Below are 24,397 nucleotides of genomic sequence, written 5' to 3' on the forward strand. Positions count from 1 at the left end.
TTCTGAGCTCAAAAACATGCTGGCTGCTTCGGCGGCATCCTTGATAAATAACAAAAAACTGCGAACGGAGTGGAAAGGTCTTCAAACAGATTTGTAAAACTACAGATCAGAGCGATGAACTTTGGCATGGGCTTTGGATGTTCAGCTAAAAGCTCAGTGGGTTTTGTGTGACCCTGGGTAAAGGTCTTATTAACTATAGGCCATGTTATCATTTAGAGGGTAAACTCAGGTTTGAATAACATTAACAGAGCAGGATCTAAAGTAATTTAATCATAAACGTCCATGTTACTCCTGGAAAAAAAGACTTTCCAGGTTCCAAAAGACCCCAAAAATCATCCTTTTAACATCGGTCCTGAAGCTGACTTTTAGAGCTCTATCAACAAAATATATACATAATTTCAAGCACATTGTTATCACCAAATATAAATATGTTAAGTTACATGTCCTTATACACTGGTTCAAACTGTAATGATTTAAGCCTATTGTTTAAGGCTTCCACTTGCTTTCTGTCATCATTTTTCAGCATTCAACAGCAGCAAAAATGTTATGAAAAACTTAATATTTTCACTTTTAATCCATGTTTAATATTAGATTATAATTTAAGAGGCAGTAATAGTGAGCGCATTTTCTTTTTAACATAAATGGATATTTTATAAACTTAAGCAACAAAAAACAAAACAGTCGACAAAAGTAGCTTCCTTTTATTGCAAGGTACATTAGAAAGTAATAGGTAGCATAAACACAGGAGCAAAGTACAATCCAATGCCAGTAACCAATTTAGAAATTAATCATCTTAAGCTAGACGGTAACACAGACTGTGGTCAGAGTTAATGACATTGCAAACTAATGCTCCATAAACAGATCCATCCCCAGTTAAAAATAGAGTCTGTAGCTATTCTCCACCATTGCGAGACTGTCCATTATTACACCAGCATCACCATCAGCCCTGAGGAGACCCCACAATGGGAAGAGCCTACATGACTTGACACTTTGCTAACAATTTAGCAAGCCATTTTGTGCGTATCACAGCTTTCATTGGTTCAATATATTATCTCAGAGTACATGATAACTCACTCAGCAATCATACATGTACTACATGTTTCACACTGTCAGTGTGTAACTGCTACAGATAAGGTCCTGTGCGTTTCTGCCACTGGTACATTAACATCTATGTCACAGAATTAGTTTAGTACATATCAGCTTTTTTTCCTCCCAGGTGTGCATTCATACTAGACAGGGTGAACAAAGGAAAGGTTTGTGGGCCAGAAATAGGAGGACTTTTTCTAATGTTTTGGAACATCTGTGAATATTCGCAATCCATGCATGTTTTGAATCTCATCTTTGAGTGCCTGTGGAGGACAAGACATACGCAGTACTTGTGATTAAAATATCAACTATTGCAAATATAAACACCTACAAGTTTTTTGTTAATTGAAGCTAAGAGGACAGACTTTAAAGAGGAAATGAAACACTATATCTGTGAAGGTTAATTTACATCATGGAGTGCTTTACAAACCCAGACACTACAGCTAACAGCTGGATTTTCCTGTTTCAGTGCAGCTAGCCAAATAACGCAGAGCCAAATACTGCTAGAGACAAGACGGTAAAAGCAGACAGTATATCCTCAGCTTCTTAACATAAAACTAATTGTTACACCCAGGGGCAGCACAAAAGTGATCATGATTCTGTCACTGGTTAGCAAACATAAGACTATTAGCTGCAACCAACTCAGTGACATCACGTTCCATACTAACAGAAGATGGCGCTAAACATATTTAATCAGCTTCACAGAAAGTTACATCTATGTCAGTTTTTGAGAGCAGGGCTCCATGATGTTAATTATCCTTTATATGTGTAGCGTTTCATGTCATCCTTAAAAAAAAAAAAAAAAAAAAAAAACACAACACGAATAACAAGTACATACAATGTTCAACAGACTAAATAAAACATCAGCAATTTTAGATTTAATATATCAGTTTAGACAAGGTTTCTAGGGGTTTACCTGATTGACTAACTGGTGTTGCTGAACAGTCCTTTTTCCTTTGAACTCACTGGATTCTATGTGGATCTCATACATGGCCCCACAGCCACCTAATAACAGCACAGAAACACAGAAACAGAGAATACTATGATTCGCTTTGCTTGTTTGCTTGCTTCCTTGGCTTTCAGAATGTTTCTCAGTTCATATACACGCCTTCAAAGAAGACCTACATGTCCTACCAGGCAAATTCATCATAGCTGGGATTTCTTTGCATTAGCTGATTCTGCAAACCTAAAACCACATGAAGTGGGTGGGTATCATGAAGACAGTTAAAGACTTAACCTGGTTTTTTTACTCCAAGATATCCAAAAAGTGGTGTCTGCTGCATCATTTGAGTCATTAAGTCTTTTTGAGTGGTTCATAAACAAAACAACAATAAAAACAAACAAGGTATCAGAAAAGGGCCACACTATTGCTACGAAGAAGTTGAGAATAATACCACAGAAAACCAATTATTTTTGTGAATTTTGACTTAATATATTCATTTTATAACTCAATGTGCTCTCGGTGTTGTTCATTAGAGTTAGTTCAAAAATGATACACACATCAAAGGATAATCAATGTAATCAAGTCAGACATTGTCTCACAGCCTAATGAAGAGGGTATTAATAAGTGGGTGACTAGATCAAGGTGAAGTTAATTTTACTGACTGATTATTCTTGGTATTAAATGGGCTACAAATACTCTAATCTGTTGGATGTTTTTTGCCATCCATCAACTTAAAACAGGCTTAGCAGCAGAGTAGGACCAGGCAAAAACAATAAGCAAAAAAATAAACTAAATAGAATAAAAAAATAGCATCTTTAAGATTGAAAACGTTAAGCTCACAAATCCTTTAATCCTGCCTTGGAGTGTATCCCTCTGAGGGTCTTTTGAGTTAGCTGACTCAAAAAGCTTAAAATCAGTGATAATGGGTATCACATGATGGAAACCAGGGATAAGTATTTATCCTTTGTATGTATTCAAATAAGAGAAAAGTTATTTGACACTTTTACACAAAATTAACAAATCAAATACCGCTAACCAGAGTAAAAAGGAGCAGATTGGGCAGAGCTGTTCCTTGCAGCAAAAAGAAATAACAGTGTTGCTGATAAGGGAAGAGAGGAAAAACATGTAATCCTGTCAATCTGGGTGATGTATTTGTTTATAGCACTGTCACTGCCTGTCAGTAATTTCTCATGTGGCAGCTGCACAGTAGATGAAACCTTAAAAATTTAAACACTCAATAAGGTCTGATACTGTCCCCACTGTGTATGAACCAAAAGTTTTGTGTAGCTTCATTTCCCACGTGTCAAGCCGTGCTATCTGCTCCCGTCCCGAATAACATGTTAAGCGGATCAGGATCATTTCAGCGGATTTACCAGTGTTTACCTGATATATCCACAACTTTAAGTGACGAGGCTGCAGGGAACTTCTCCTTCAGTATCTCTGCGATGCGGACCTCTCCGTCGGTTTGCGTGGACAGAGGTCTTTGCAGCTGTCCAGTGACGGCAGTCTGAGGAGGCGGAGATGAGTTCAGCAGACAGTATCATTTCTGCAAACTGGCGGCTAGCATTAAGCTAAAGCTCGACCCTCTGAAATGCACTGCGGGTACTGCTAAAGGTGTTTTTACCTGATTACTGCGCAGAAGACGGAGTGCAGACACCACAGCGCTGTTCAAACTGCGACTACAAGCCAACATTGTGAAAACGGAGGCACAGCTTGATCAGGGGGCGTTTGTGAAACACACACCGGTCACTTAACTGTCATGTCCTCAGACAGCGCGGTCGCTCAAATATGACGTCACACATCCGGGTCACAAATCACTTGGGGGGTTTTTAACACGTTTGAGCGCCTTTGTTGCTGCTATTTCTAACATTGCCATTGGATAAATATAAAATTAATATTTTGAATGAATACAAGATTCATACATGTCATCTATCTATCTATCTATCTATCTATCTATCTATCTATCTATCTATCTATCTATCTATCTATCTATCTATCTATCGACATTTTAACTGTTTCCCCTCTCAAAGTCCCTTTACATGTTACCAATGTACATGGTTGCAAACACATTAAAAAGTAATTATTGTATTTTCACTTTTATTGCTGCTTTAATTATTCATTAAGTAAATAATAATAATAATTCCAGGTATTTTCCACAAAATACATTTTGACATGTCACAGCAGGTAGAAAAAGCAAACTTACTGTTTTGCTATGACTGTTTGCCCTTGAAGAGAAGAAAGTCATTGTCAGTGTGATTAGTAACAAATAAAAATCTCAGCTCTGAAGAATACTGAGCTTTCTGTGCAGGGGAATTCATTAGTGTAGAATTGCTCCGATAACTTTTTTGATTATCCTTAAAAGTGTGTTTTAACTTGAACGAGTCTGAACAAGATCAAGCTCACAGTGATGGGGGTTACATCAGGTCTGACTGTGAGGCTTATCTCACTGTGCAGGTTGTGAAGCTCTGCAGTAATGGAGACAGAGGAGCAGTCTGGCTGTTGACAGTGAGCTTTTAACCCTTTTCACTGCACAGCCAGGCTTTGTTTGACTCCAAGGATTATGGCCACATCACAAAGCTCTACACCCATCAAGGAAGCCATCCCTGTCAGAGCTACTGACGTCATTACTCTTTAAAAACAAGATGCTACCAGAGAGTCTGAAGAGTGTTCAGCTTCAGAGATGGACAGAACCACTTCAGCTACGCTCACTTTGGTGGTTTTCTTCCTCTGCTGGAGTTGTCACGCCAAGGACGATGCCGAAGCTCAGTCCTGCCCAGAATACCAGGAAGGTTTCGATGGCTCATGCTACGAGTTTGTGGATCTGCAGCGATCCTTTCGAAGTGCTGAGGGATGGTGTGAGCGAGGCGGAGGACACTTGGCCTTTATCCTGAACGATGAGACGCAGCAGTTCCTTCAGAAGCACCTGAAACCTGACAGGAACTGGTGGCTTGGAGTGGCACCTGCTGCTCCCAACCTCACACTTGACTCTGCTGCCACTGAGGGTGAGAGGAGGCGCTGAATGACTTCTTATGATTTTATAGACTGTTTGTGAAGCCACATGCATTTCAGTACTAATATATATAAAGAGTTAAAGGTTTTGTAAAATGTTGGTAAAATGATTGCTTCTTTATAACAGTCAAGAACTTCTTTGAAACACACTATAAATTTTAAGTATTCTGGTGCACTTATTGACAGAAAAGAGGTATAAGTGATCATTGATTGTATTACAAAATGCACCATAAATTTCAGAAATGAAGGCATTATAACCTCTACTGCTATCTCACTGGGCAGCTTGAGTGTGCATTGTAAATAATTGTGATGTGTTTGTTTACTGACATTTGCAGAGAGAGGAGCCCAGTTGGATATCTCAGCCAGCAGGTGTAATGGGAGATAATTCTCACTCTTTTGAACTATTCAATAGGGTGGCTGTCACAAGGCCTGATTTACAGTGGTGTGTTTGTTTCCCTTCACAGAGGACAAGACTTTACCCTTTATTCACCCCATCTGTTCTTTACTGCCGGAAAGAAAACAAATGGGGATGCAGGAATAACATTTCCGCCGCATTTCGCTTGATTATCTAAAGTAATTGTTGTGCTTTTTCAGGTGTTCTTGCATGGTTGGACAGCTCAGATGTCAGTTACAGTAACTGGGTTAACTTGCCAGATGATCAAGCAGCCTGCGCGTATGTCCTGAGACACTCAGGCTTTCAGTGGGAGGCTACAGGAAACTGCAGCCAGGAATTTAACTTCATTTGCCAATTTGGTACGCGCCCTTAAAAAACTTCATATATGACAATACAATTATGCTGTGTTTGTTTTTCTTATGTAATTTTCTTCTTTTTTTTTCTCCCTCCAGATTCTGGGAGATCAATTGCATGTGATGGCCAAAATGTTACACTGCAGTGTGGCTCTGGTCAAGTTATAGAGATTGATGACAGTTTTTACGGTCGTAAAACAATCCACTACTGCCGATCCCAACTCACACCCTCACCCACGTCTTCCCAGGAAGAGTGCAGCTGGATCGATGTAACGGATTATGTAACGGGTATTATGGGTCACATATTTTTAATTGACATGATCTAGCTTTTGATAGCAGCTATGATACAGAAACAGAAAAACATGTTTACAATAGGTTGGGCTACTTGTCATTTACTTACCAGTTATTTACCTTGTTACATTTTAGAATGGTAAATTCTGCGGATACGTGTAGTGTTTGTCTTTATTAAAGCAACATCATCCAAAAGCCAAGAAAAAAACTTATCGACACATATTATGTTTTTGTTTCACGATTCGTGTAAAACATAAAAGCCATCATTGCTGTGTGACTGCAGACAAAAGGGTTATATTGCCAGAAACTAAATTAGTGTAATCCCTCCCTGTTGGAGGTGAAAGATGGGGTACAGTGAATCTACATCCAGCCAGCATAACTAATAGCAGTATTAGTTATGCTGGAGGGGTTAGTAAGCTTCTCCCTCTTTAAAAAGCTATTATCCAGTCTCACCAGAAGCTTGTAGATACATAAGGAGGATGTTGAAATTTGACAGTATGAACATTAAATAGCAGCATTCTTTTTAAACATCCTTACCAAAAACAACCTGGGCAAGATTTATTTAGATTTAAATCCCATGTATGGTAGATGCAAGAAATCGGATTGGAACACTTATTCATACTTTTTTGGACTTTCCCTGTCTCCTTGAATTCTGAAGGGAGGCACTCATTGGATCAGAGACTGAATGCATTTCCTGACTTTGAAGAGATCAAGTGATAAGTTTTATAGGGTCTCGTAGCCATTTATCTTGGTGAAGAATGCCAATTTAGTGAAACATTTATTTAAAATAACAAATATTTATATCTCACTTGTTTATCTAGCTAACTCGATTTTAGCATTTATTGTTTTTATTTGCTTTTTGTCTGACTTTTTCTGTGTTCCCTGTAAAGTCTTATCATTAATGTGCAAACCCTAATAAATAAAGTGTGTTTCATTGCTGTTTGCTCAGCTTACTGTATGTGTTATTGCAGCTCACTGCCACGGACTGCAGGCTTGCCAGGCTGGAGTAGATCTGAGCACTTTTGGTGAACCATGTCCGGCGCTGGGAAGTTACCTGTCTGCAGAGTATCGCTGCAAAAATGGTCCGATGCACGATTTCTTTTTTATATACACTTTTTGCACTAAACCTATCAACATAAACTCAGTAAATCATAAAGACCAGCAGATCAAACAGATTCCATGGTGCTTGTGATGTTATGTGCAAAGATCTTTGACTGTATGTTTCCACAATTCTAATTCAGTGATGTGATTTCTTCCTAGGGCTTCAGCTGCTGATGAGTAAACTTGCAGCTGTCTTTGATAATGTCACCATCACTGTGAAGTGGCTCCTTCATCCATTCCAGGGAAACTTAACATGCACAGTGAATGCTGGGGATGGCCACACTATTGATCCGTACAGCCCAGAAGAGTGAGCAAAGATTTGCAGTTGACCAAATATGTTAGATGGATCTTAGTGCTTTATATATATCACAAACACTGCTGCTTTGTCACAGGATGGAGAGCACAATTATACACAAATTCACACATCCTGGTGTCTTCCTGGTTGGAGTGGAGTGTACTACCAGTGACTGGACTGTCGCAGCTCAGAAGTCCATAACCATTCAGGAGCCAGTTGGAGACTTCAGTGTGATCATGTGTAATGGCCAGAATATGTCAACAGGTGGCGCTAAATGCAATGCCCTCTTTAATATTCCAATTCAAATCCAACTTGCAGTGGAGGCAGGTGAGTCAGTCTGGCAGCCCAAGGGGCACGACAATACGTCTAATAAGCCATTTCTCAAAAGTAGAAGATCATTCTGTTCTTATTTTCTGTAACTAGGTACAAATGTTTCCTACACAATTCATCGTGAAGCCCATTTAGTCGGAAATCTATCAGTGGGCAGCGGAATCATACCACACAATATTACCCTGTATGCAAGCATGGTGGAGAAGCTCGGTCATGGCTGCCACAACTTCACCTTAGCTGCATCTAACAGGGTCACAACCCGCACGGTGTCTGCTCATCTAGAGCTGTGTCTGCTGCATCCCGTTGAAGGCCTGCAGGCCTCTGTGATTGCGGAGGAAGACGTATGTCCTGACTCCGGTGATCTCATCATTAACATTTCACTGGAGCGAGGAGCCCCTGTGGAGCTGCTCTTCACACTCACTGGAGCTGAGGACACTCTGTCGGAGAGCAGAGACATGCTCGCTGATGGCTTGCAAACTTACACATTCTCCAGCCCACTTAAAGGTACTTAAAGCTTGAGTCATGCTCCTGTTAAGATAAAACAAGTACCAGTTATATATGATTTGTGCCCGATTTGGTTAAACGTGATCTCTTTTGGTAAAGGATCTTTGCAAGTGAACGTAAGAGCCACCAATGGCCTTTCATCCTCTGATGTCGATGTGGACTTAGACAAGATTCTTGAGGTTTGCCAGAATTACTCTGACTTTTCACTGGACATCGATGAACATACAGTATGTAAAATATTATTTTAAACAGAAATAATGTGGGAACTTGTGCAAAATATGTAGCCTGTTGCACAAAAGACTGCAGCACAATGACTCTGTTTTTATCTCCAGGCAGATAATGTGAGTGACAGTGACTCTGATGACTTAAAAATAATTGCTACTCCTGACACTTTGGTTGACTACACTCAGAGGGTTACACTGACAGTAACTGGAACGGAATCACTGCCTAGCAAAGAACTGGCATACGAATGGGAATGCAGTAAGTACAACACTAATTCCCTGATCACTAAATTGTGATATGATGCATGGGTCGAGGGAAACCTGGTCATTCAGATCCTTGTTGAAACCACTCAAGCTCTGCCTCTGCACCATCATGTGCAGTTGGCCTCTGTTATATTAGTACCATGTAGTCCTCTACCGGCTGGTGTCTTCTGGTTATTTACTTATTTCCCAATCTGATCATAAGAACCTGTAAATGATAGCACTGATGCAATTTACCCTTATCTGTGTTTGTTCTTCAATTTGATTGAAGCATTATTGCTGTCAAAGTTTCCCTTAAATTCTACCTCAGAGATCATCTGCACATTTTCCTCATTCCACATTTTGTTTGTTTTACTGACTATCTAGCACACAGTCAAAGGTTCCACCTACACCTGCAACGCAGTGAATTATCAGAGAGTTGGATAGAACATTTACATGGCACAGAAAACACAGAACCAGGGTAATCCAGAAACTCACTGTGTCAACTCTGCAGACAGGTTGGCCTTTGTTCACCTTCAGGGGAAATTTGTTTTGGATGTATCGGGAACACACGTAGTCACACAACAGTACACGTACAATCAAACTGCACCTAACGTGCTGGACTGGAGCCAAATCTGTGGTCATTACAAGACGAGACACACCTAGAGGAGTGCATTATGCCCTAAGTCAAGACAATTTGAATGGAAAATAGTGTCAAATTGCAGTTTTAGCAAACAGAGCTGATGCTTATACAAAATGTTTTATGCTTCATCTTGCTACACTCCAGCATTATTATGACATCATTATTATTGTGGTCTTATATTGAGACTGCTTCTGCTTTTTTTCCCACACAGGAGGAGATTGCAAATGCAAAAACAAAGCAATGGATGAAACTCATGTGATTGAACGAGACTGCCTCCCAGATCCATTTGAAATGTTCAAATACATTTTAAGAGTGAAGAGAAGGACTTGGTTTAGGAAATGGGCTGAACTTGGAACAGCTTCTAAATGTGTCTCTGTTGTTCCTTCAAAAGAACTCACAGATGTCACCATCAGGTAAAATGAGTTTATTTAGAAACAAGAAAAACAGAAGCATGTTTGTGTCTATTTTTTTAATGGTATTTATACAGGATTGCAAAAAAAATGCATCAGGAACTACACCAGTATAAAAAAAACTCAACTTACTTCATCTTCTTAATTCTTGCAGCTGTGATAATTGTGCTTCAATAAATGTGAATGACCAGGCAAAGCTAAGACTGAGCTGTGTGACGACTTGCCCGCCTGTAGTTTGGTATATTGAGGACCTTAAACCTTTGACAGTAAGTCTGAAACAACAACAGGAAATGTGGCTTAATAAACCCGTGTGACAAACAAGTAATAACTAATGAGTTCTCCTCAGGGTAGCCTCAGTAGATGCTACTCCAAAGCGGGAAGACGGCCCCCTACGGAGAAGCACGATGGCAGCACTGAATATACCATTCACAGCCAATATCTAAAAGTCTCAAGGGACATGCAGCAAAACATCACTGTAATTGCTTATGGTGTGTTTTCATGTCATAGATGGACACAGAGTGTCTCTTTTAAAAGATATTTTTGATCAAAATCTAGAAAAACAAATTATACCTAATACTTACTTCTTCTTTTTTTAAAACAGACAAGAAGGAGCCCAGTTTTGTCAAGTACACACTTCCTATACCAGACCCCGAGCCAACTGAACCACCTACAAACCTAGTATTCACAACTGATGCACCGATGGATCCCTCAGTGCCCTCATGTAGCATCTCCCCACCGTCAGGAACTGTGCTCGATGCTTTTGACATTACCTGCAAAACAACTTCTTTCTGCTCTACCGGCTGTCTCTATTGCTTCAAGACCAACACAGGTGAGAGTGTGGTGGAGTGTAATTAGTGTTATTGAAGAAAGCAATCTCACAGCTTTTCTGTTTCGATAATTTTATTTAGCTTTTTGCCACAAGAGGTCGCCACAGCAGACAGCAACCACATGTTTGATTTGGCAGTTTTATATCTGGAACTAGTGACCTTTTGTTTGCCAAGTGAATATGTAAACCACAACACTATGGGGCCACTAACTCATGAGCAGAATATAAATAAAGCTTTTGTGGTATTTTTGGTCCACGTGCCAGCATCACCTGCTGCTTTATCAGCTCAAACAAATTGAACGTTAGATCGTAGAACTTTAAAATAAAAATCTCAGGATGGTGTGACTCAGGAGGTGGAGTTGTCATGATCTGGGTCAGCTGACTCAGCATTTCTCAATTTGAACTTTCTAGTGTTTATTTAAGAGTCTTTAATTCCAGGGTTGCTTAATGTTTATGGCTTTCTTGTGTTTTCCTCTTTGCGTATTCAGTTTGTTCTTAGTTCCCCATTCCTTCAGAGCTATTCCTCCTTCCTGTCTCAAGTCTGTGTCTATAGTCTTTGTCTTGAAACTTACTTACTTAGTGCGTGTTATTAGCTTTAGGTTTCAGTAGTTACGGTTTTCAGTTTCCTCAGTACAAATCCCAAACATAAAGCACAAAACTGCCAACAGCTTATAATAAATGGTTCACAGTCTGCGTTCGGGTCCTCACACTCCTCTCCACTACACATACTTGACAGGAGTGGTTCGAAAAGTTGGTAGTTGACTCTCCGGAGAAAGTAAATTAGTAGTAGTAAGTAATAATATTGATACTTTATCAACCGATGTTTCGGTATGTAATTGAGAATCGAGTGCAACTGTGCTAAACTGCTTCTTTTGTCCTTTAGGCACACATCTACGATGCAGTACTTCAAATGAGGTGAGGTCACTCTTCCTGCCTCTCGGAGATGCCAACAACAAGTACAGTTTGTCTGTTGTGGTGACTGTGAAAAATGAACGAAAAACAGCAACGTCAACTGTCGTCACTCAGGTTGGTCATCAGTCAATTATTACATTTTCTCAAATACAAAAGGAAGATTAGAGAAATGCTAATGATTAATTAAATAACGTCAGTTGTGGTTTTTCTACCTTAAGGTACGGAAAAGTGACTCCAGTGCCTCCGTTAGCACTCTCCAGTCTGCAGTGGAGGACTCTGTGAGTCAGTTAGAGCAGCAAGGTCTGCTCACTGGTGAGGCGCTTGGACAAATATTTGCTTCCGTTTCCGATATGCTGAATATAGTGAGTGGCCAACATCAGAAGGACGAGCGGTCAAAGGTAACAGAATTCAGTTAATGTTATAATTGGACCAGGTAACACTGCTGTGATGTTTACGAGGCCCACAACTTGCGAGTGGAGAACATGATAATCATCGTTTCCTTCTCTTTCAGCTGAGAGAGCAAATGCTGACCAGAATGAGTACAGTTCTGCAGGACTGCCCCAGCAACACGACTCAGGAAGTGCAAGTGACCGCCAGAGCTGTGGCTGGACTCACGCAGCGCTCAGAGGAGCTCAGTCCTGCTGCTCAAGTATAATACATTAGATATGCAATAAAGTGCAGTGCAGACCACCTGCTTTGATAAGGCTGTAACAATACCTGCTGTCTATTTGCATTATTTATTTAAGGATCAGTCTAAAGTGTTTAATCAGTCAACGCTAATTAAAGACTAAAAATGTGATGTTGGCACAGATGTGTAAAACACAGCAGGATTAAGTGAAACCAGTATTCAATCATTCTTGAGTAGGACACTTGAGAACTTTGTTTGTTTTTTGGTCAAATAACTGTTGAATTTAACTGTGCAATGAATATATTTTGCAGCAACACCAAGCTAAAAAAAAAACCTAACAAATTAAATACCCATTTAAACTCCAGGTTTAGTGTAATCATCAGCCCTTTTTTGTAGGCTGAAGGCAAATCAACACTGACCCTTTTGTGGTTTCTGCTGATGCATTTCCTCTCTCCAGGAAGAAGCGGGTTCTCTGCTGGTAGACCTCAGCTCCTCCCTCAACAGTATCAGCATCAATCAGCACAGCACAGATGATGTAGAACTGGTACAAGCAGCTGCACCCATAGTTGAAGCAGCCAGTAATATTTTGAATGTTTCATCAAATGTGAGAACAAAGTTATGACACATCATGCTGGATGTCATTCCTACGTCCACTGCGGTCTTTACCAAACAAGATGTTGTATGTTCTCCTTAGAAAAAAGTCTCAGAGTTTCTTCTGACTGGGATAAATAATGTCCAGAGTGCTCTGCTGAATAACAAAGAGCTGAACGGAGAGCCTGCCATCATTGACTCTGGTCAAATCAGTGTGTATGTGAACAGGTAAGACATAACATGCTGACTTGGACATGTGCTCAAGAATTCCTGAAGATAATTATAACACCGTCTTCTCCAGGATTTCTCCAAAAAGCATGCAAATGCTGGATATAAATGCTCAGAAGAACAGCTCCTCAAGCTTTTCCTTCCCTGCTCTTCCTCCTCATATTGTCTCTCCAGATGAGCCAGTGGACGTCAGAGTAAGTGTTTGCACACTGGAGGGAAATGGACATCATCATCAGTATATTTTTGAGAGGTGTTTTTTTCTGTTTTCTGTTCTAGTTTTCCTTTTTAGTCAGCATTTGCTTTTCCTATAGCTGAAAGTCCACAGTTTAGATTTGATGAACGCATCCTTTTAGCTCCAGCAATAAGAAATACAAACAGACCATCTTAGGGTTTTCTCTCTTTTCTGGCTTTGTAAACTACAAGATGTTGGAACCATTTAAAAGAATTACAAACAAGTAAAATCATGGAAATAAAAGCGAGAAGGAAAAGGTACGACCCAGGTTTCCAGAAAGCAAAAGCAAAGTTTTGTAGATGGAAAAAAAGGCTTCACCAAAAACATCTGAGCGTCTTTTTATTGTATTATCTACTTTCTAGATGATGAGTTTTGAGAAGAATCCATATTCTTGGAAGGAGGAGAACATCACAGGAACTGTGGGATCCGTTTCCCTCACCAGAGTGAATGGCAACGTCATACCTGTTGAGAACTTACCTGAAGAGATAGAGGTACTATTGTATAAGAGACACTTTTTATTTACTTTAGTTTAGGAAGCATTTGGGGCATGACGTCCTTTCTGGAGTTTCAGATTCTCCTACCCCGGCTTGACAGTGGACAGGAGAACAGCACAGTCCTGGACCTCGCCAATTTCAGCACATTAATAATTGACGTGCCCTCTCCGGATGTAACACTGGTGTTGAAAATTGATCCTTCTGAAGACATTTCCGTCATGCTCTTCCTGGGATATAAAGATTATCCAAGTGATAAGAATTATGTAGCCAAGACAAAGATCCCTATAGAGAACGCAAGAGAAGGTCAGTATTTTGTTTTTAGAAAAGAATATTAGGGTTGCATATAATTAATGTAAATTCTTTTTATCTGGGCTTCTTTCTGTTTCTTAAAATAACTGACATCCCTAAGTATCATGATCACACAAACACTTCTGTTGTGTGCTGCCAAGTTCAGGACAGTACAATTAGAAAAAGACTGAACAAGCTTGTTTAGCTTGTTTGGAGGGGTTTCCAATAGAAAACCTCTTCTCTCAGAAAGAACATGACAGCACAGCTTAGGTCTACAATGTTTCATCTGAACAAACCACAAGACTTCTGGAAGAATGTTTGTAGAGATGAGACCAAAGTGCAGCACCATGTTTGGTGAAAACACGCAGGATATCAGCACAAACACCTAATACCAAACCTCAGCCTGATTGAAATGCTGTGGTGGGACCTCAAAGAGCTGTGCATAAACTAATGCCTACAAATGAAATGAAGAACCATTGTAAAGAAGACTGAGCTAAAAATACGTCAGAGATTCAATCCAATCAATGAAGCCAAGCAGAAAGTGATTATTTTTTAAGTCACTGCAGCTAAAGGTGGTTCTACAAGCTCTTGCTGGGCGTGGTGATTCAATAGCTTTCTTTTTCACGTGACTGCAGAACAAACATCCTTTTCATACTTTACAGATAACAAATAACAGTAGATCCTATTCCTGTGTGGTCATGCACAGTGAATAATGTACTGTATAGTATAGTGTACATGTAAATCTGCATTTAGTTGAAGAGAGCTCTCAAATTGTGGGAACCAGAGACACATTATGAGGGCATCTCTACCTCATGGAGACAAGGATTAAGCATTAAGGTTATGCAAGCAGTAATTATGGTTAAAGTTAGAATGAGTCTTCTTAAAATTGTCTCTGTCTCTCTGTTGTAACACAGAAGAGCAATTTACTTGGGTGCTGAGTCCCAAAGACAGAACAGAAGATGTTGGTGTGCACTACCTTGTTATAAAGCCCATTGTAGAGCCAGGAATCAAATCCATCAACGCCAGTGTCACTGTCGTCTCCATTGCTGCCCAGTGCAAATACTGGAATGAAACTGGGTCTTTTTGGAGTGAGGATGGCTGCAGGGTAGGTGGAAAAAAATCACATCCAAACTGATTGCATTATTACTTCCTTAAAATGTGGAGTGTGAGGTTTGATCACCTGGCTTCCTGTTTTGTTCACAGGTTGGTCCACTCACCACACCTTTGGTCACTCAGTGTCTCTGTAACCACTTGACTTTCTTTGGCAGCTCCTTCTTTGTCATGCCTAACTTGGTGGATGTGTCACGCACCGCTGAACTTTTCGCTACATTCACAAACAACCCCGTGGTGGTGTGTTTTGTCGGAGCCATTTTTTGTGCTTATCTATTGATGGTGGTATGGGCGCGCAGGAAAGACATGCAAGATTCAGTCAAGGTAAAGTAGAGCTTCACCAGTTTACACCTTTTGCTCTGATCTTTTTCAGAATTTCCCGCTAAGCTTCAATGCTTCATCTTGATTTTAATTTCATTTTGTCTTGAAATTTAAATTTTACCATTTTTTTTTTTAAATCCCTAAACGTTGCCCCTTTGCATCCACTTCCAGGTCAAGATAACAGTTCTTGAGGACAACGACCCCTTGGCTCAGTATCGTTACCTGCTGAGTATTAACACAGGACACCGACACGGTGCATCCACTTCCTCTCAGGTCAGTGATGTTGATGCAGACTTAGATGGACTCACAGCAAAAGCAAAACCCATCTGATGTTTTTGTTGCACAACTTATTATTGTGGTGTTCTGACGGCTCTCACCATCCAAGCCCCGACTAACCATTTATTTATTTTTTTATTTCAGGTAACCATAACTCTGCTGGGTACAGAGGGAGAAAGTGAGCCCCACCACCTGACAGACTCAGAGAAGCCTGTGTTTGAGAGAGGTGGGGGGGACATGTTTCTGCTGACCACACACTTTTCTCTTGGAGAGCTGCAGAGCATAAGACTGTGGCACGACAACTCAGGAGATCACCCTGCATGGTGCGTGGGTTAAGGTGAAAAAGAATAACAATAAGCTTGAGTTGTATCATTATTTTTAAGGATCTGTACTTCAATCAATGTGCAGGTATGTTAGCAAAGTGATGGTGCAGGATCTGGAGACTGGTCAAAAGTGGCACTTTCTCTGTAACTCCTGGCTGGCTGTAGATATGGAAGAGTGCACTCTCGACAAGGTATTCCCAGTAGCAACGGAGATGGATCTGAAGAGATTTAGGTGAGATTTGTCATTTATTCATGGGAATTTGAATTCACTCTGTTTTTGCAGTTTGTTTTCTTGACTTTAACTTCTTGAATCGCTTTTCTTAAAAACTTTTTAGTAATCTGTTCTTCATGAAGACAGCCAAGGATTTCCGTGACGGCCACATCTGGTTCTCTGTCATTAGTCGACCTCCGTGCAGCACTTTCACACGTGTGCAGAGAGTGTCCTGCTGTTTTTCCCTACTGTTGTGCACCATGCTGACCAGCATCATGTTCTGGGGCATCCCCACAGACCCCTCTGAGCAGACGATGGACCTGGGTGAGTAACAAAATATACACCGTTCAAAGCTTTCACAAAGTTGAAAAACAACATTAGATGATTAATTTTGTAATGCCAAATATTTCATATTTAATACAAGAGTTTTTGATACTTCTGCATCATAAGTGTAATTTTCATTTTGTTAAAAACTTTATGAATACAATCAGACACATGCAGCAAATTATGCAAATTAAAATTCATATATGCAAATTGATGTTTAATTTCTTTTTTTTAATAATTTGTTACAAGATTCAATAAACACAACAGGTTCAAATATTTTGATTTTGATGTGATGAGAAATATCTCATGGTTGATGTGGAGTTTGATCCTCATGTTTATTGTTTATTGTGAATTTTGGATTCTTGCATTAATTTTATTATACTCTTCATGAATTCTTGTGTTTTGTTTCTTGTTTGGTTCAGTTTTTGGGGCCCTGTTCCCAGTTCAGGTTTTAGAATTGAGTGTTACGACGTGTTTCAGTTTTTTCTAACATTTTATTTCAGTTCATGGCTTGATTTTAGTCTGTATTCCAGTCTGTATTCCCATTTCTTTGTTTATGCACTTGCTCCTGCATCCCTGACTTCCTGCTTAATGGAATCCTTTATGTTTTACTATTAGTTGTATTTCCTGTTTTACTTTGAAAGGTAGTTTTTCTCATTCAAGTTTTACTTCCTGCCTTTCCCTACCTCATGATTGTCTGCTCCTCCCTGATTTTACCTGTTGTTAAAAACTTTCCCATACATCCAGCTCTCACCTGTGTCTTGTTTCTCTATAGCTCTGCTGCATATTTATAGCCCTGTCTTCCCTTGTTTTTGTTTTGGACTGAATCCCAGATTACTTTGCTCACTTGTTTTTTAGACTTACACTTAGTTTTCAGTATTAAAAGCTTTCCTTTAATTGCACATCTCCTTACCTTCAAATCTATGCACCATCAAAACTGACAAGATTTAAAAATTTTACATACGTGTAAACGAAAAGAAGAATATCTGATTGATTTTTTACAAAAGATTTGGTAGCAGGAGTTAGTCAAAGACCTACATAAAAAGATTTAATCTTTCATCAGTGTTCATTAAAACCCAATTCAAAGTAAGACTTTAACTTGGCAGGTCACATCGAGTTTACCTGGCAACAGGTTATGATTGGAGTTCAAAGTTCAATCATCATGTTCCCCATCAATCTGCTCATCGTGAGTATCTTCAGAAACACTCGTCCTCGAGAGAAAACCACCAAAGCAGATGCAAAACAGGGGAAGACTGTCCGAGTTTCTCCCTCTATGACGTCGTCCCCACAGAAAGAGATGAAGGACATCACACCAGATACTGTGATGAAGGTGAAGTTTATGTTATTTGTACCTCTTCAGTGTAATACCGGTAAATATTTTGTTCTCCATGTCTGAAGAGCTTGGTGTGGTTTCTTGATTAGGACATAAAAAAAATCGCTCAGTCACTCTCAAAGGCCATGAAGAGCCCACTGCCACATCTGGAGCTCCATCATGGTCAGCATGCTGACATCAACAGTCTGCTGTCTCTGGTGGAGGACATCATCAGACAGCAAAACCAAGCAGCTGAAGACTTCTACACTGATTCTTCAAAAAAAGATCAAGCTACGATCCTTAGTTTGGGTGCAGTGAATCTGCAAGGTAAACTGCACCATAATATTATAAATGCTTTTAAATTCTATATATGATTTATATCCTCCTTTATGTGTTTGCTTGGACAGAAACCAGTGCGTGGGAGAGCTCTGAAAAAACTTTAGATCTAGCTCAGAAGAAGAGCAACAAGAGCCGGTACCTGTACAGACAGCTGCAGCTTGTCGAGAAGGAGCTTGGTATGTTGGGACCTTCTCAGTTTCTAAATCCAGAAAGCTACAACCGAGCCATGCAGCAAGTTCATGGAATGAAGGGGCTCCTGCAATACCACCTACCCATGTCAATCCTGGATGGAGACAAGCTCAGCTGTTTCCCCGGGCCAGATGAGAGTCATGCTGGGAAGAAGAAGTGCTGCCAAGGAGGGCTGCCGTGGTGGTTTGTGTTTATCGGGTGGATACTGGTGATCGCAACCAGTGGCGTGTCAGGATACTTCACTATGATGTATGGGCTGACTTACGGGAAAGACCGTTCTATAAGCTGGCTTATCTCCATGGTGGTCTCCTTTTTTGAGAGTCTCTTTATCACCCAGCCTTTAAAGGTGAGAAACATTACAGTATATGTAGGAGCAGAAGACATTAGCCCACTTTAGAAGATTTTTTTTAACTGATATTTTATTCTATTTTAGAAAATTACTAAGCAATGTAATCAGTTTTTGTGCAAAATACTGCACTGATATACCTGTATACTGAAATAACTGATTCAATTATCGAAGACAATGCACTATAGACAAGCCAGCTTTAAATAGGAGAGTCTGTAAATCAATCTCTCTATCTTTCGTTGCAGGTTCTTGGATTTGCTGCTTTCTTTGCCCTCGTCCTGAAGAAAGTTGATCAGGAGGAATATGGAGAACCAGCCATAGAAGAAAGTCTCAGAAGCCCAGGTAGTTTTATTTTGTATCCTTGACTTTTTTTTTCTTTTTTTTCCTTGCATTGCATCTTTTGCATTGTTTTGTGTTGAAGAACAAAAAAACGCAAGACAGCTAAAATCTATAATCCTCCCCCAGACAATCCTGATGCAGTCCAGGCAGCAAGAAGAGACAGCACCTGCAGTTTCTATAAACCGCCACCTCCCACTGATATCGAGAAGATGCGGAACAACATGATTAAAGAGCAGAAAGTCTTTGCACTCATACAGGAGATTGTTGGTAAGGAAACCACTTGGATTCAAAGCAAGAACAGGAACTAACATTTTAACAAGCTGATGTTTGTTGTTTGTTTGTGTTTGTTGCAGTCTATATGGGATTTATGTGGATGTTACTCCTGGTGGCATACGGTCAGAGGGACCCCAATGGCTACTTTCTAACCCAACACATTCGCAAGAGCTTCAGCAAAGGCATCTCAGACACAATGAGCATTCAAGATGTGTTCAACTGGGCAAACACGACTCTGCTGAGCAACTTGTTTGGAGAGTACCCAGGTCAAATATAAGTGACGCTATTAATTGGCACACAGAATGTTATACATGAATCCCTTATGAAATCTGAAAATATTTTAGCTTAGTTTTGATTGTTTTTTTTAAATAAATAGCTGAAGCTTATCTCAATTAAAAACAATTTTAAAAATGTATCTAACAATAACAATTAAAATACAAGATGTTAAAAAACTTCTGAGAATTTAACAACAACATTACCCATGTGAAACTAACTGTATATTTATGCAGTAAAGCATAAAGATTCATTAAGATTTCTTCTTGTCATTTGGAAATTGTTACCAGGATTTATCACTGATGGAAACTCAAAGCTTATGGGCAACGCTCGTCTCCGCCAGGTGAGGGTGCAGAAAAACTCTTGCCACATAGCTCGATCCATGCGGGAGTCTATCCCGGACTGTCACACTACGTACTCGTGGGAGTTGGAGGACATGGGCTCCTACAGCCCAGGTTGGACTCGACCTGTAGGTCATAATGCTTCAGCGAACATTCACGACCCGTGGAAGTACAAGTCTCAGCGTAAACTGAGGGCCTACCCCATCTGGGGAAATGTGAAGCTCTACAGAGGAGGAGGGTTTGTGATGGATCTGGAGCCAGATTTACAAAACTCCAGCAGGTAGCTAATTTTAATTGCGGGTGAAATTATTGCACTTAAATGGTATAAAGACTAAACTGAAAATATTTAGAATTTAGAGCATTAATCAAAGAAAAACATTAAAATTAAAATGAAGTTGTAGTACAAAGCTGTAGTAGAAATGACTGACAAGGAAGCTAGTACTAAAAAGTAATAATATTCATGTTTTCTTGTTTTATACATAATAATTGTAGTTGTAACTTGTGGGTTGCAGGTTTAATTACTCTTATTAAGGCAAAGTAAACCTAAATGTTTGATGAATAGACAGGAGACACTGCATTGGTCTCCAGAAATATGACTAATATGACCAAATAAGTAATTTGCTTCTCGAAAAAAGATCTTGACACTGACCCACATCACTGATGGCTCAGCTGATACTCTTCTCAATAAATATTAACTTTATAAATCACATCTATGCTACACTTTGGGCTACTTTAGCCTGCCCAGAGTTGCGGCATGTAGCAGCAGGCAAGTTTTCAACCATCTCCTTCTGAGCTGACTTAATCAGTGTCATATCTCTTAACACTGATAGATGCTTTGCCCTTGCTGGTCAGAAGATCCCATTTATACTGGCAAATCTAAATTTCTGCAGATAGAAAAAACTATCTTATCTTGAGTGTCCCTGACTGGTTCTGATTTGGCTTTTTTTATCCTCATAGGAAAGAACTTTTAGTCTTGAGTCACGTTTTAAAGTACAAAATCTGTAAATGACTTTGTTTATCGTTGCTTCTGTAGAACCCTTCAGTATCTTTATGAGAACACCTGGTTTGACGTGTACACCCAAGCAATCTTTGTTGAGTTCACTGTGTACAATGCCAATGTCAACCTCTTCTGCATCGTCACACTCATGCTGGAGACCACAGCAACAGGTCAGTAGACCTGATGCAGATATTCTGTGTGAGTCGCCCCAATCCTTAACCGTTATGAGAACTACCTAATCTGTCATTCCGTCTTTCCAACAGGAGCTTTCCAGTTCCGCAGTGAACTTCAGACTGTGCGTCTTTACCAGTCGACCGGTGGCCTTCACATCTTTGTCATGGCCTCTGAAATCATCTACTTTCTTTTCATCATCTATTACATGTTTGTTCAGGTGCACAAGCTTTATCTTTTCTTTGCTAATATAACTACAAGTTATTACAAGTGAAGTTATACAGTAAAATTGCTCACCTGATTCTGTCTCCTATGTGTTTACAGGGAAAGCTGATGAAGAAACAGAAATGGACTTATTTCAAGAATAAGTGGAACCTGCTCGAGTTGGCCATCATCATTCTCAGCTGGAGCGCCCTGTGTGTTTTCATCAAGAGGACTTTACTCGGGAACAGAGACATGAACTACTACCAGAACAATAAAGAGCAGTAAGCAATAAGAAATGCTGTAAGTTTATGAACCACTTATGTATTGCTCTGCCCACCAGGAGCTGCACAAATCAGGTGTTTTTCTATTTCCCAGCATGCAAGGTCACAATTTAATGGCCTTCCAGTAGCATGACCATGCATTGATGAAACTAAATCACTTTGGCAGAGAGTGCATACATCATGCTGTGCTACCGGTAGTTTGGGAACACTAATGTTTAGCTAAAACAAATTATTTGTGTGTGTGTGTCTGTGTGTATGTGTCTATGCATGTGTGTAATCCCTGTGAGCCAAAAGCTCAGGCTTCAGGTTTAAATGCTCTGTTTCAGACAGTTTTTATTTCTACTCTTGGACATGTATGATGTGAGGGGCAGCCGTTCAGAATCCAGATGCTTTATATTGATGGGAAAGGGAGCTAAAATGGTTTGTTTTTGACAGTGGATGAACAAAGGTCTAGTATAAAGCCTTAAATATATCTTCCACATCTGTCCCCCAGGGTCTGCTCAGATCAGGGTGAGGACAACCTCATCGTTAGACAGCGAGCGCTAGAGTCCGTGTGGATGTTTGTGTGTCTGTCTGCTATTTGTGACCACGTGGGCTCGTCCACAGAGAATTTACATTACACCAACAACACATCCACCCAGGCGATGGATTTCAAACGGACTTCAAAGAAGTGTAATAGGGATAACTACTCAGCCGAAGAGTATCCACAACAAAGACTTAACATGCAAAAGCATTATTTTGAACTGTTAATCAAGTGAGGCTATCTAAATAGAGTTCAGGACTGATATGGAGTTGGAAACGAGCATCAGAGGTCCACTTTAATTCATTTTTAACTGGTCTTATTTCTTATACAATAACAGCATCTTGTTCAAGTAAGTTTTTAATCTTGTGTGCACAAGATAACACAAGAAAAATAGCTTGTGCACATAAGATAAAAAATGTGTTCACATGGGGAAAAATCACCTTAAGGAGAGGAAAACACATGTAATCCACATCATGATTAACTGTGCTATGTGACATTTTAAATCTTGACTTATGATTGTGATAGTGAAAATATTTATTTGTATTCTATGGTGAGCAATAAAGGCTTTAAAAATAAAACAATTTAAAGAAAATAAGTCAATTTTTTTTTCTGTTTCTGCTCTGTCCAGATTCGTCAGTTTCCATGAAACAGCCAAGGCCGATGCAGTGCTTGGATATCTGATTGCCTTTCTGGTACTGCTGGCTACAGTCAAACTGTGGCACCTGCTGAGACTGAACCCCAAGCTGCACATGATTACAGCCACACTGCAGCGAGCTTGGACTGATATTTCAGGCTTCCTGGTGGTCATGACCATCATGTTTCTGGCCTACTCTATTGCTGTGAGGAGTTTCCCACGCTTAACATCAACATGCTGCTGGAGTCCATGTTTCTCTCTCTGTTTTATGTTTACTTTGTGAAATAGAAGTCATTTAAAGGTGGTCACTGACACAGAGGTGAACTTTCTATTTTCCAGTCTAACCTGATGTATGGCTGGAAGCTGTACTCCTATAGGACTCTGCTTGATGCCGTGCAGACCATGGTCAGCTTGCAGCTTGGTATTTTTAACTATGAAGAGGTCAGTATGAGACAATCATAATTCAACCACAGCTCACTTTTGCTGCTCATCCTCCTTCACTATAGTTCTTGCTTCTGGTCCCACAGGTACTGAACTACAATCCAGTGCTCGGTGCTTTCCTCATCGGGTCCTGCATCGTGTTTATGACCTTTGTGGTGCTGAACCTCTTCATCTCCGTCATTCTGGTGGCATTTACTCAGGAGCAGATACATCACAAGGTAACTCACCCACACCGGGTTTGAAATGCTGCTGATGTTAATGTTCAGTGGCAATAGAGGCCTGATTGTTAACATGTTTTTTTTTATGACCTGAGATGACTTAATAATCCTTGAGTTATACCGAATGCTCACTGTTCTTGCAGCCATCAGAAGAGGATGAGATTGTGGACCTGATGCTAATGAAAATCTGCAGTTTGTTTGGAATCAAATGTAAGAAAGAAGGAGGAGACGGCCTGTCCGGGAGGCCAGATACTTCCTCTGCGCCAAATAACACACTCTTGACTGTTTCTTCTGGGAATATTCATGATGGATGATAAGTGGGACAGGGATAGAAGGTTAACATTGTGAGACCCATCAAATGCTTTGCTCTAGTTCCTGCTTGCCTTCATTAGCGTCATTTAGTTGTCATGTTGTTGTTGCTTTGTGACTAAATGTTTTACCCCTTGCAAGTGTCTGTATAAGCTTTTTTTCTGTGCTGCTGCAGAGCTGGAAACATTGTACGAGAAGCTGATGCACTGCAGATGCTAGAAACTGAGGTGATCCTTATTTTATTCACATATGAGGCACTGTACATAGAAATCAGTTTGTTGTGATAAAAGAAATAAATTAGCATTTATGTGACTAAATTGTGGACAATATGCATTTATTCCATAAAAGTACTCATGGATATTAGTGGAAAATTGCACTGGCATTACCCTAGCAAGCCTAATCAATACTGTCATTACTATCCGGTAGTCAGCAGCCATGCCCAGTAGTTAATAGTAATTTACTGAGCATTGTGTTGTACTTAGCATTATATCCCCATGACCAATTCCTCTGAGAGTATCTCATATAACACAAGTTTAGACAACATACACAAGACAGCAGAACACAGAACTTGTTAAAAACAACATTCAAGTTAACGTGCAGGTTCTTTAGACTGCTCATAGCAT

The 24,397-nt window shown here is 39.9% G+C and overlaps 2 protein-coding genes across 2 annotated transcripts; one reads left to right on the forward strand and one right to left on the reverse strand.

Annotated features, from left to right (window-relative positions):
- Positions 1-681: 681 nt before the first annotated feature.
- bola3 (bolA family member 3) lies at positions 682-3,828 on the reverse strand. Its single transcript, XM_031736391.2, has 4 exons — positions 3,654-3,828; positions 3,413-3,536; positions 2,003-2,091; positions 682-1,349 (listed from the first exon to the last, which is right to left on the reverse strand). Exons 1-4 carry the CDS (start codon positions 3,720-3,722, stop codon positions 1,284-1,286), a joined length of 348 nt encoding a protein of 115 aa, XP_031592251.1. The 5' UTR covers positions 3,723-3,828; the 3' UTR covers positions 682-1,283.
- Positions 3,829-4,709: 881 nt separating this feature from the next.
- pkd1l2a (polycystic kidney disease 1 like 2a) lies at positions 4,710-24,091 on the forward strand. The gene is made up of 41 exons (XM_039613690.1): positions 4,710-5,031; positions 5,633-5,791; positions 5,885-6,073; positions 7,048-7,158; positions 7,337-7,484; positions 7,570-7,799; positions 7,896-8,306; positions 8,406-8,533; positions 8,639-8,786; positions 9,622-9,823; positions 9,975-10,086; positions 10,167-10,308; positions 10,422-10,649; positions 11,530-11,672; positions 11,777-11,956; positions 12,070-12,207; positions 12,644-12,790; positions 12,881-13,005; positions 13,079-13,199; positions 13,600-13,728; positions 13,809-14,034; positions 14,934-15,124; positions 15,223-15,453; positions 15,622-15,723; positions 15,871-16,049; positions 16,135-16,281; positions 16,385-16,584; positions 17,691-17,914; positions 18,007-18,223; positions 18,304-18,770; positions 19,016-19,112; positions 19,236-19,376; positions 19,463-19,648; positions 19,946-20,276; positions 21,030-21,163; positions 21,257-21,384; positions 21,489-21,649; positions 22,801-23,011; positions 23,146-23,247; positions 23,334-23,465; positions 23,609-24,091. Exons 1-41 carry the CDS (start codon positions 4,710-4,712, stop codon positions 23,777-23,779), a joined length of 7,491 nt encoding a protein of 2,496 aa, XP_039469624.1. The 3' UTR covers positions 23,780-24,091.
- Positions 24,092-24,397: the final 306 nt, after the last annotated feature.

This window comes from Oreochromis aureus, linkage group 1 (genome assembly GCF_013358895.1).
Source record: "Oreochromis aureus strain Israel breed Guangdong linkage group 1, ZZ_aureus, whole genome shotgun sequence".
NCBI lineage: Eukaryota > Metazoa > Chordata > Actinopteri > Cichliformes > Cichlidae > Oreochromis > Oreochromis aureus.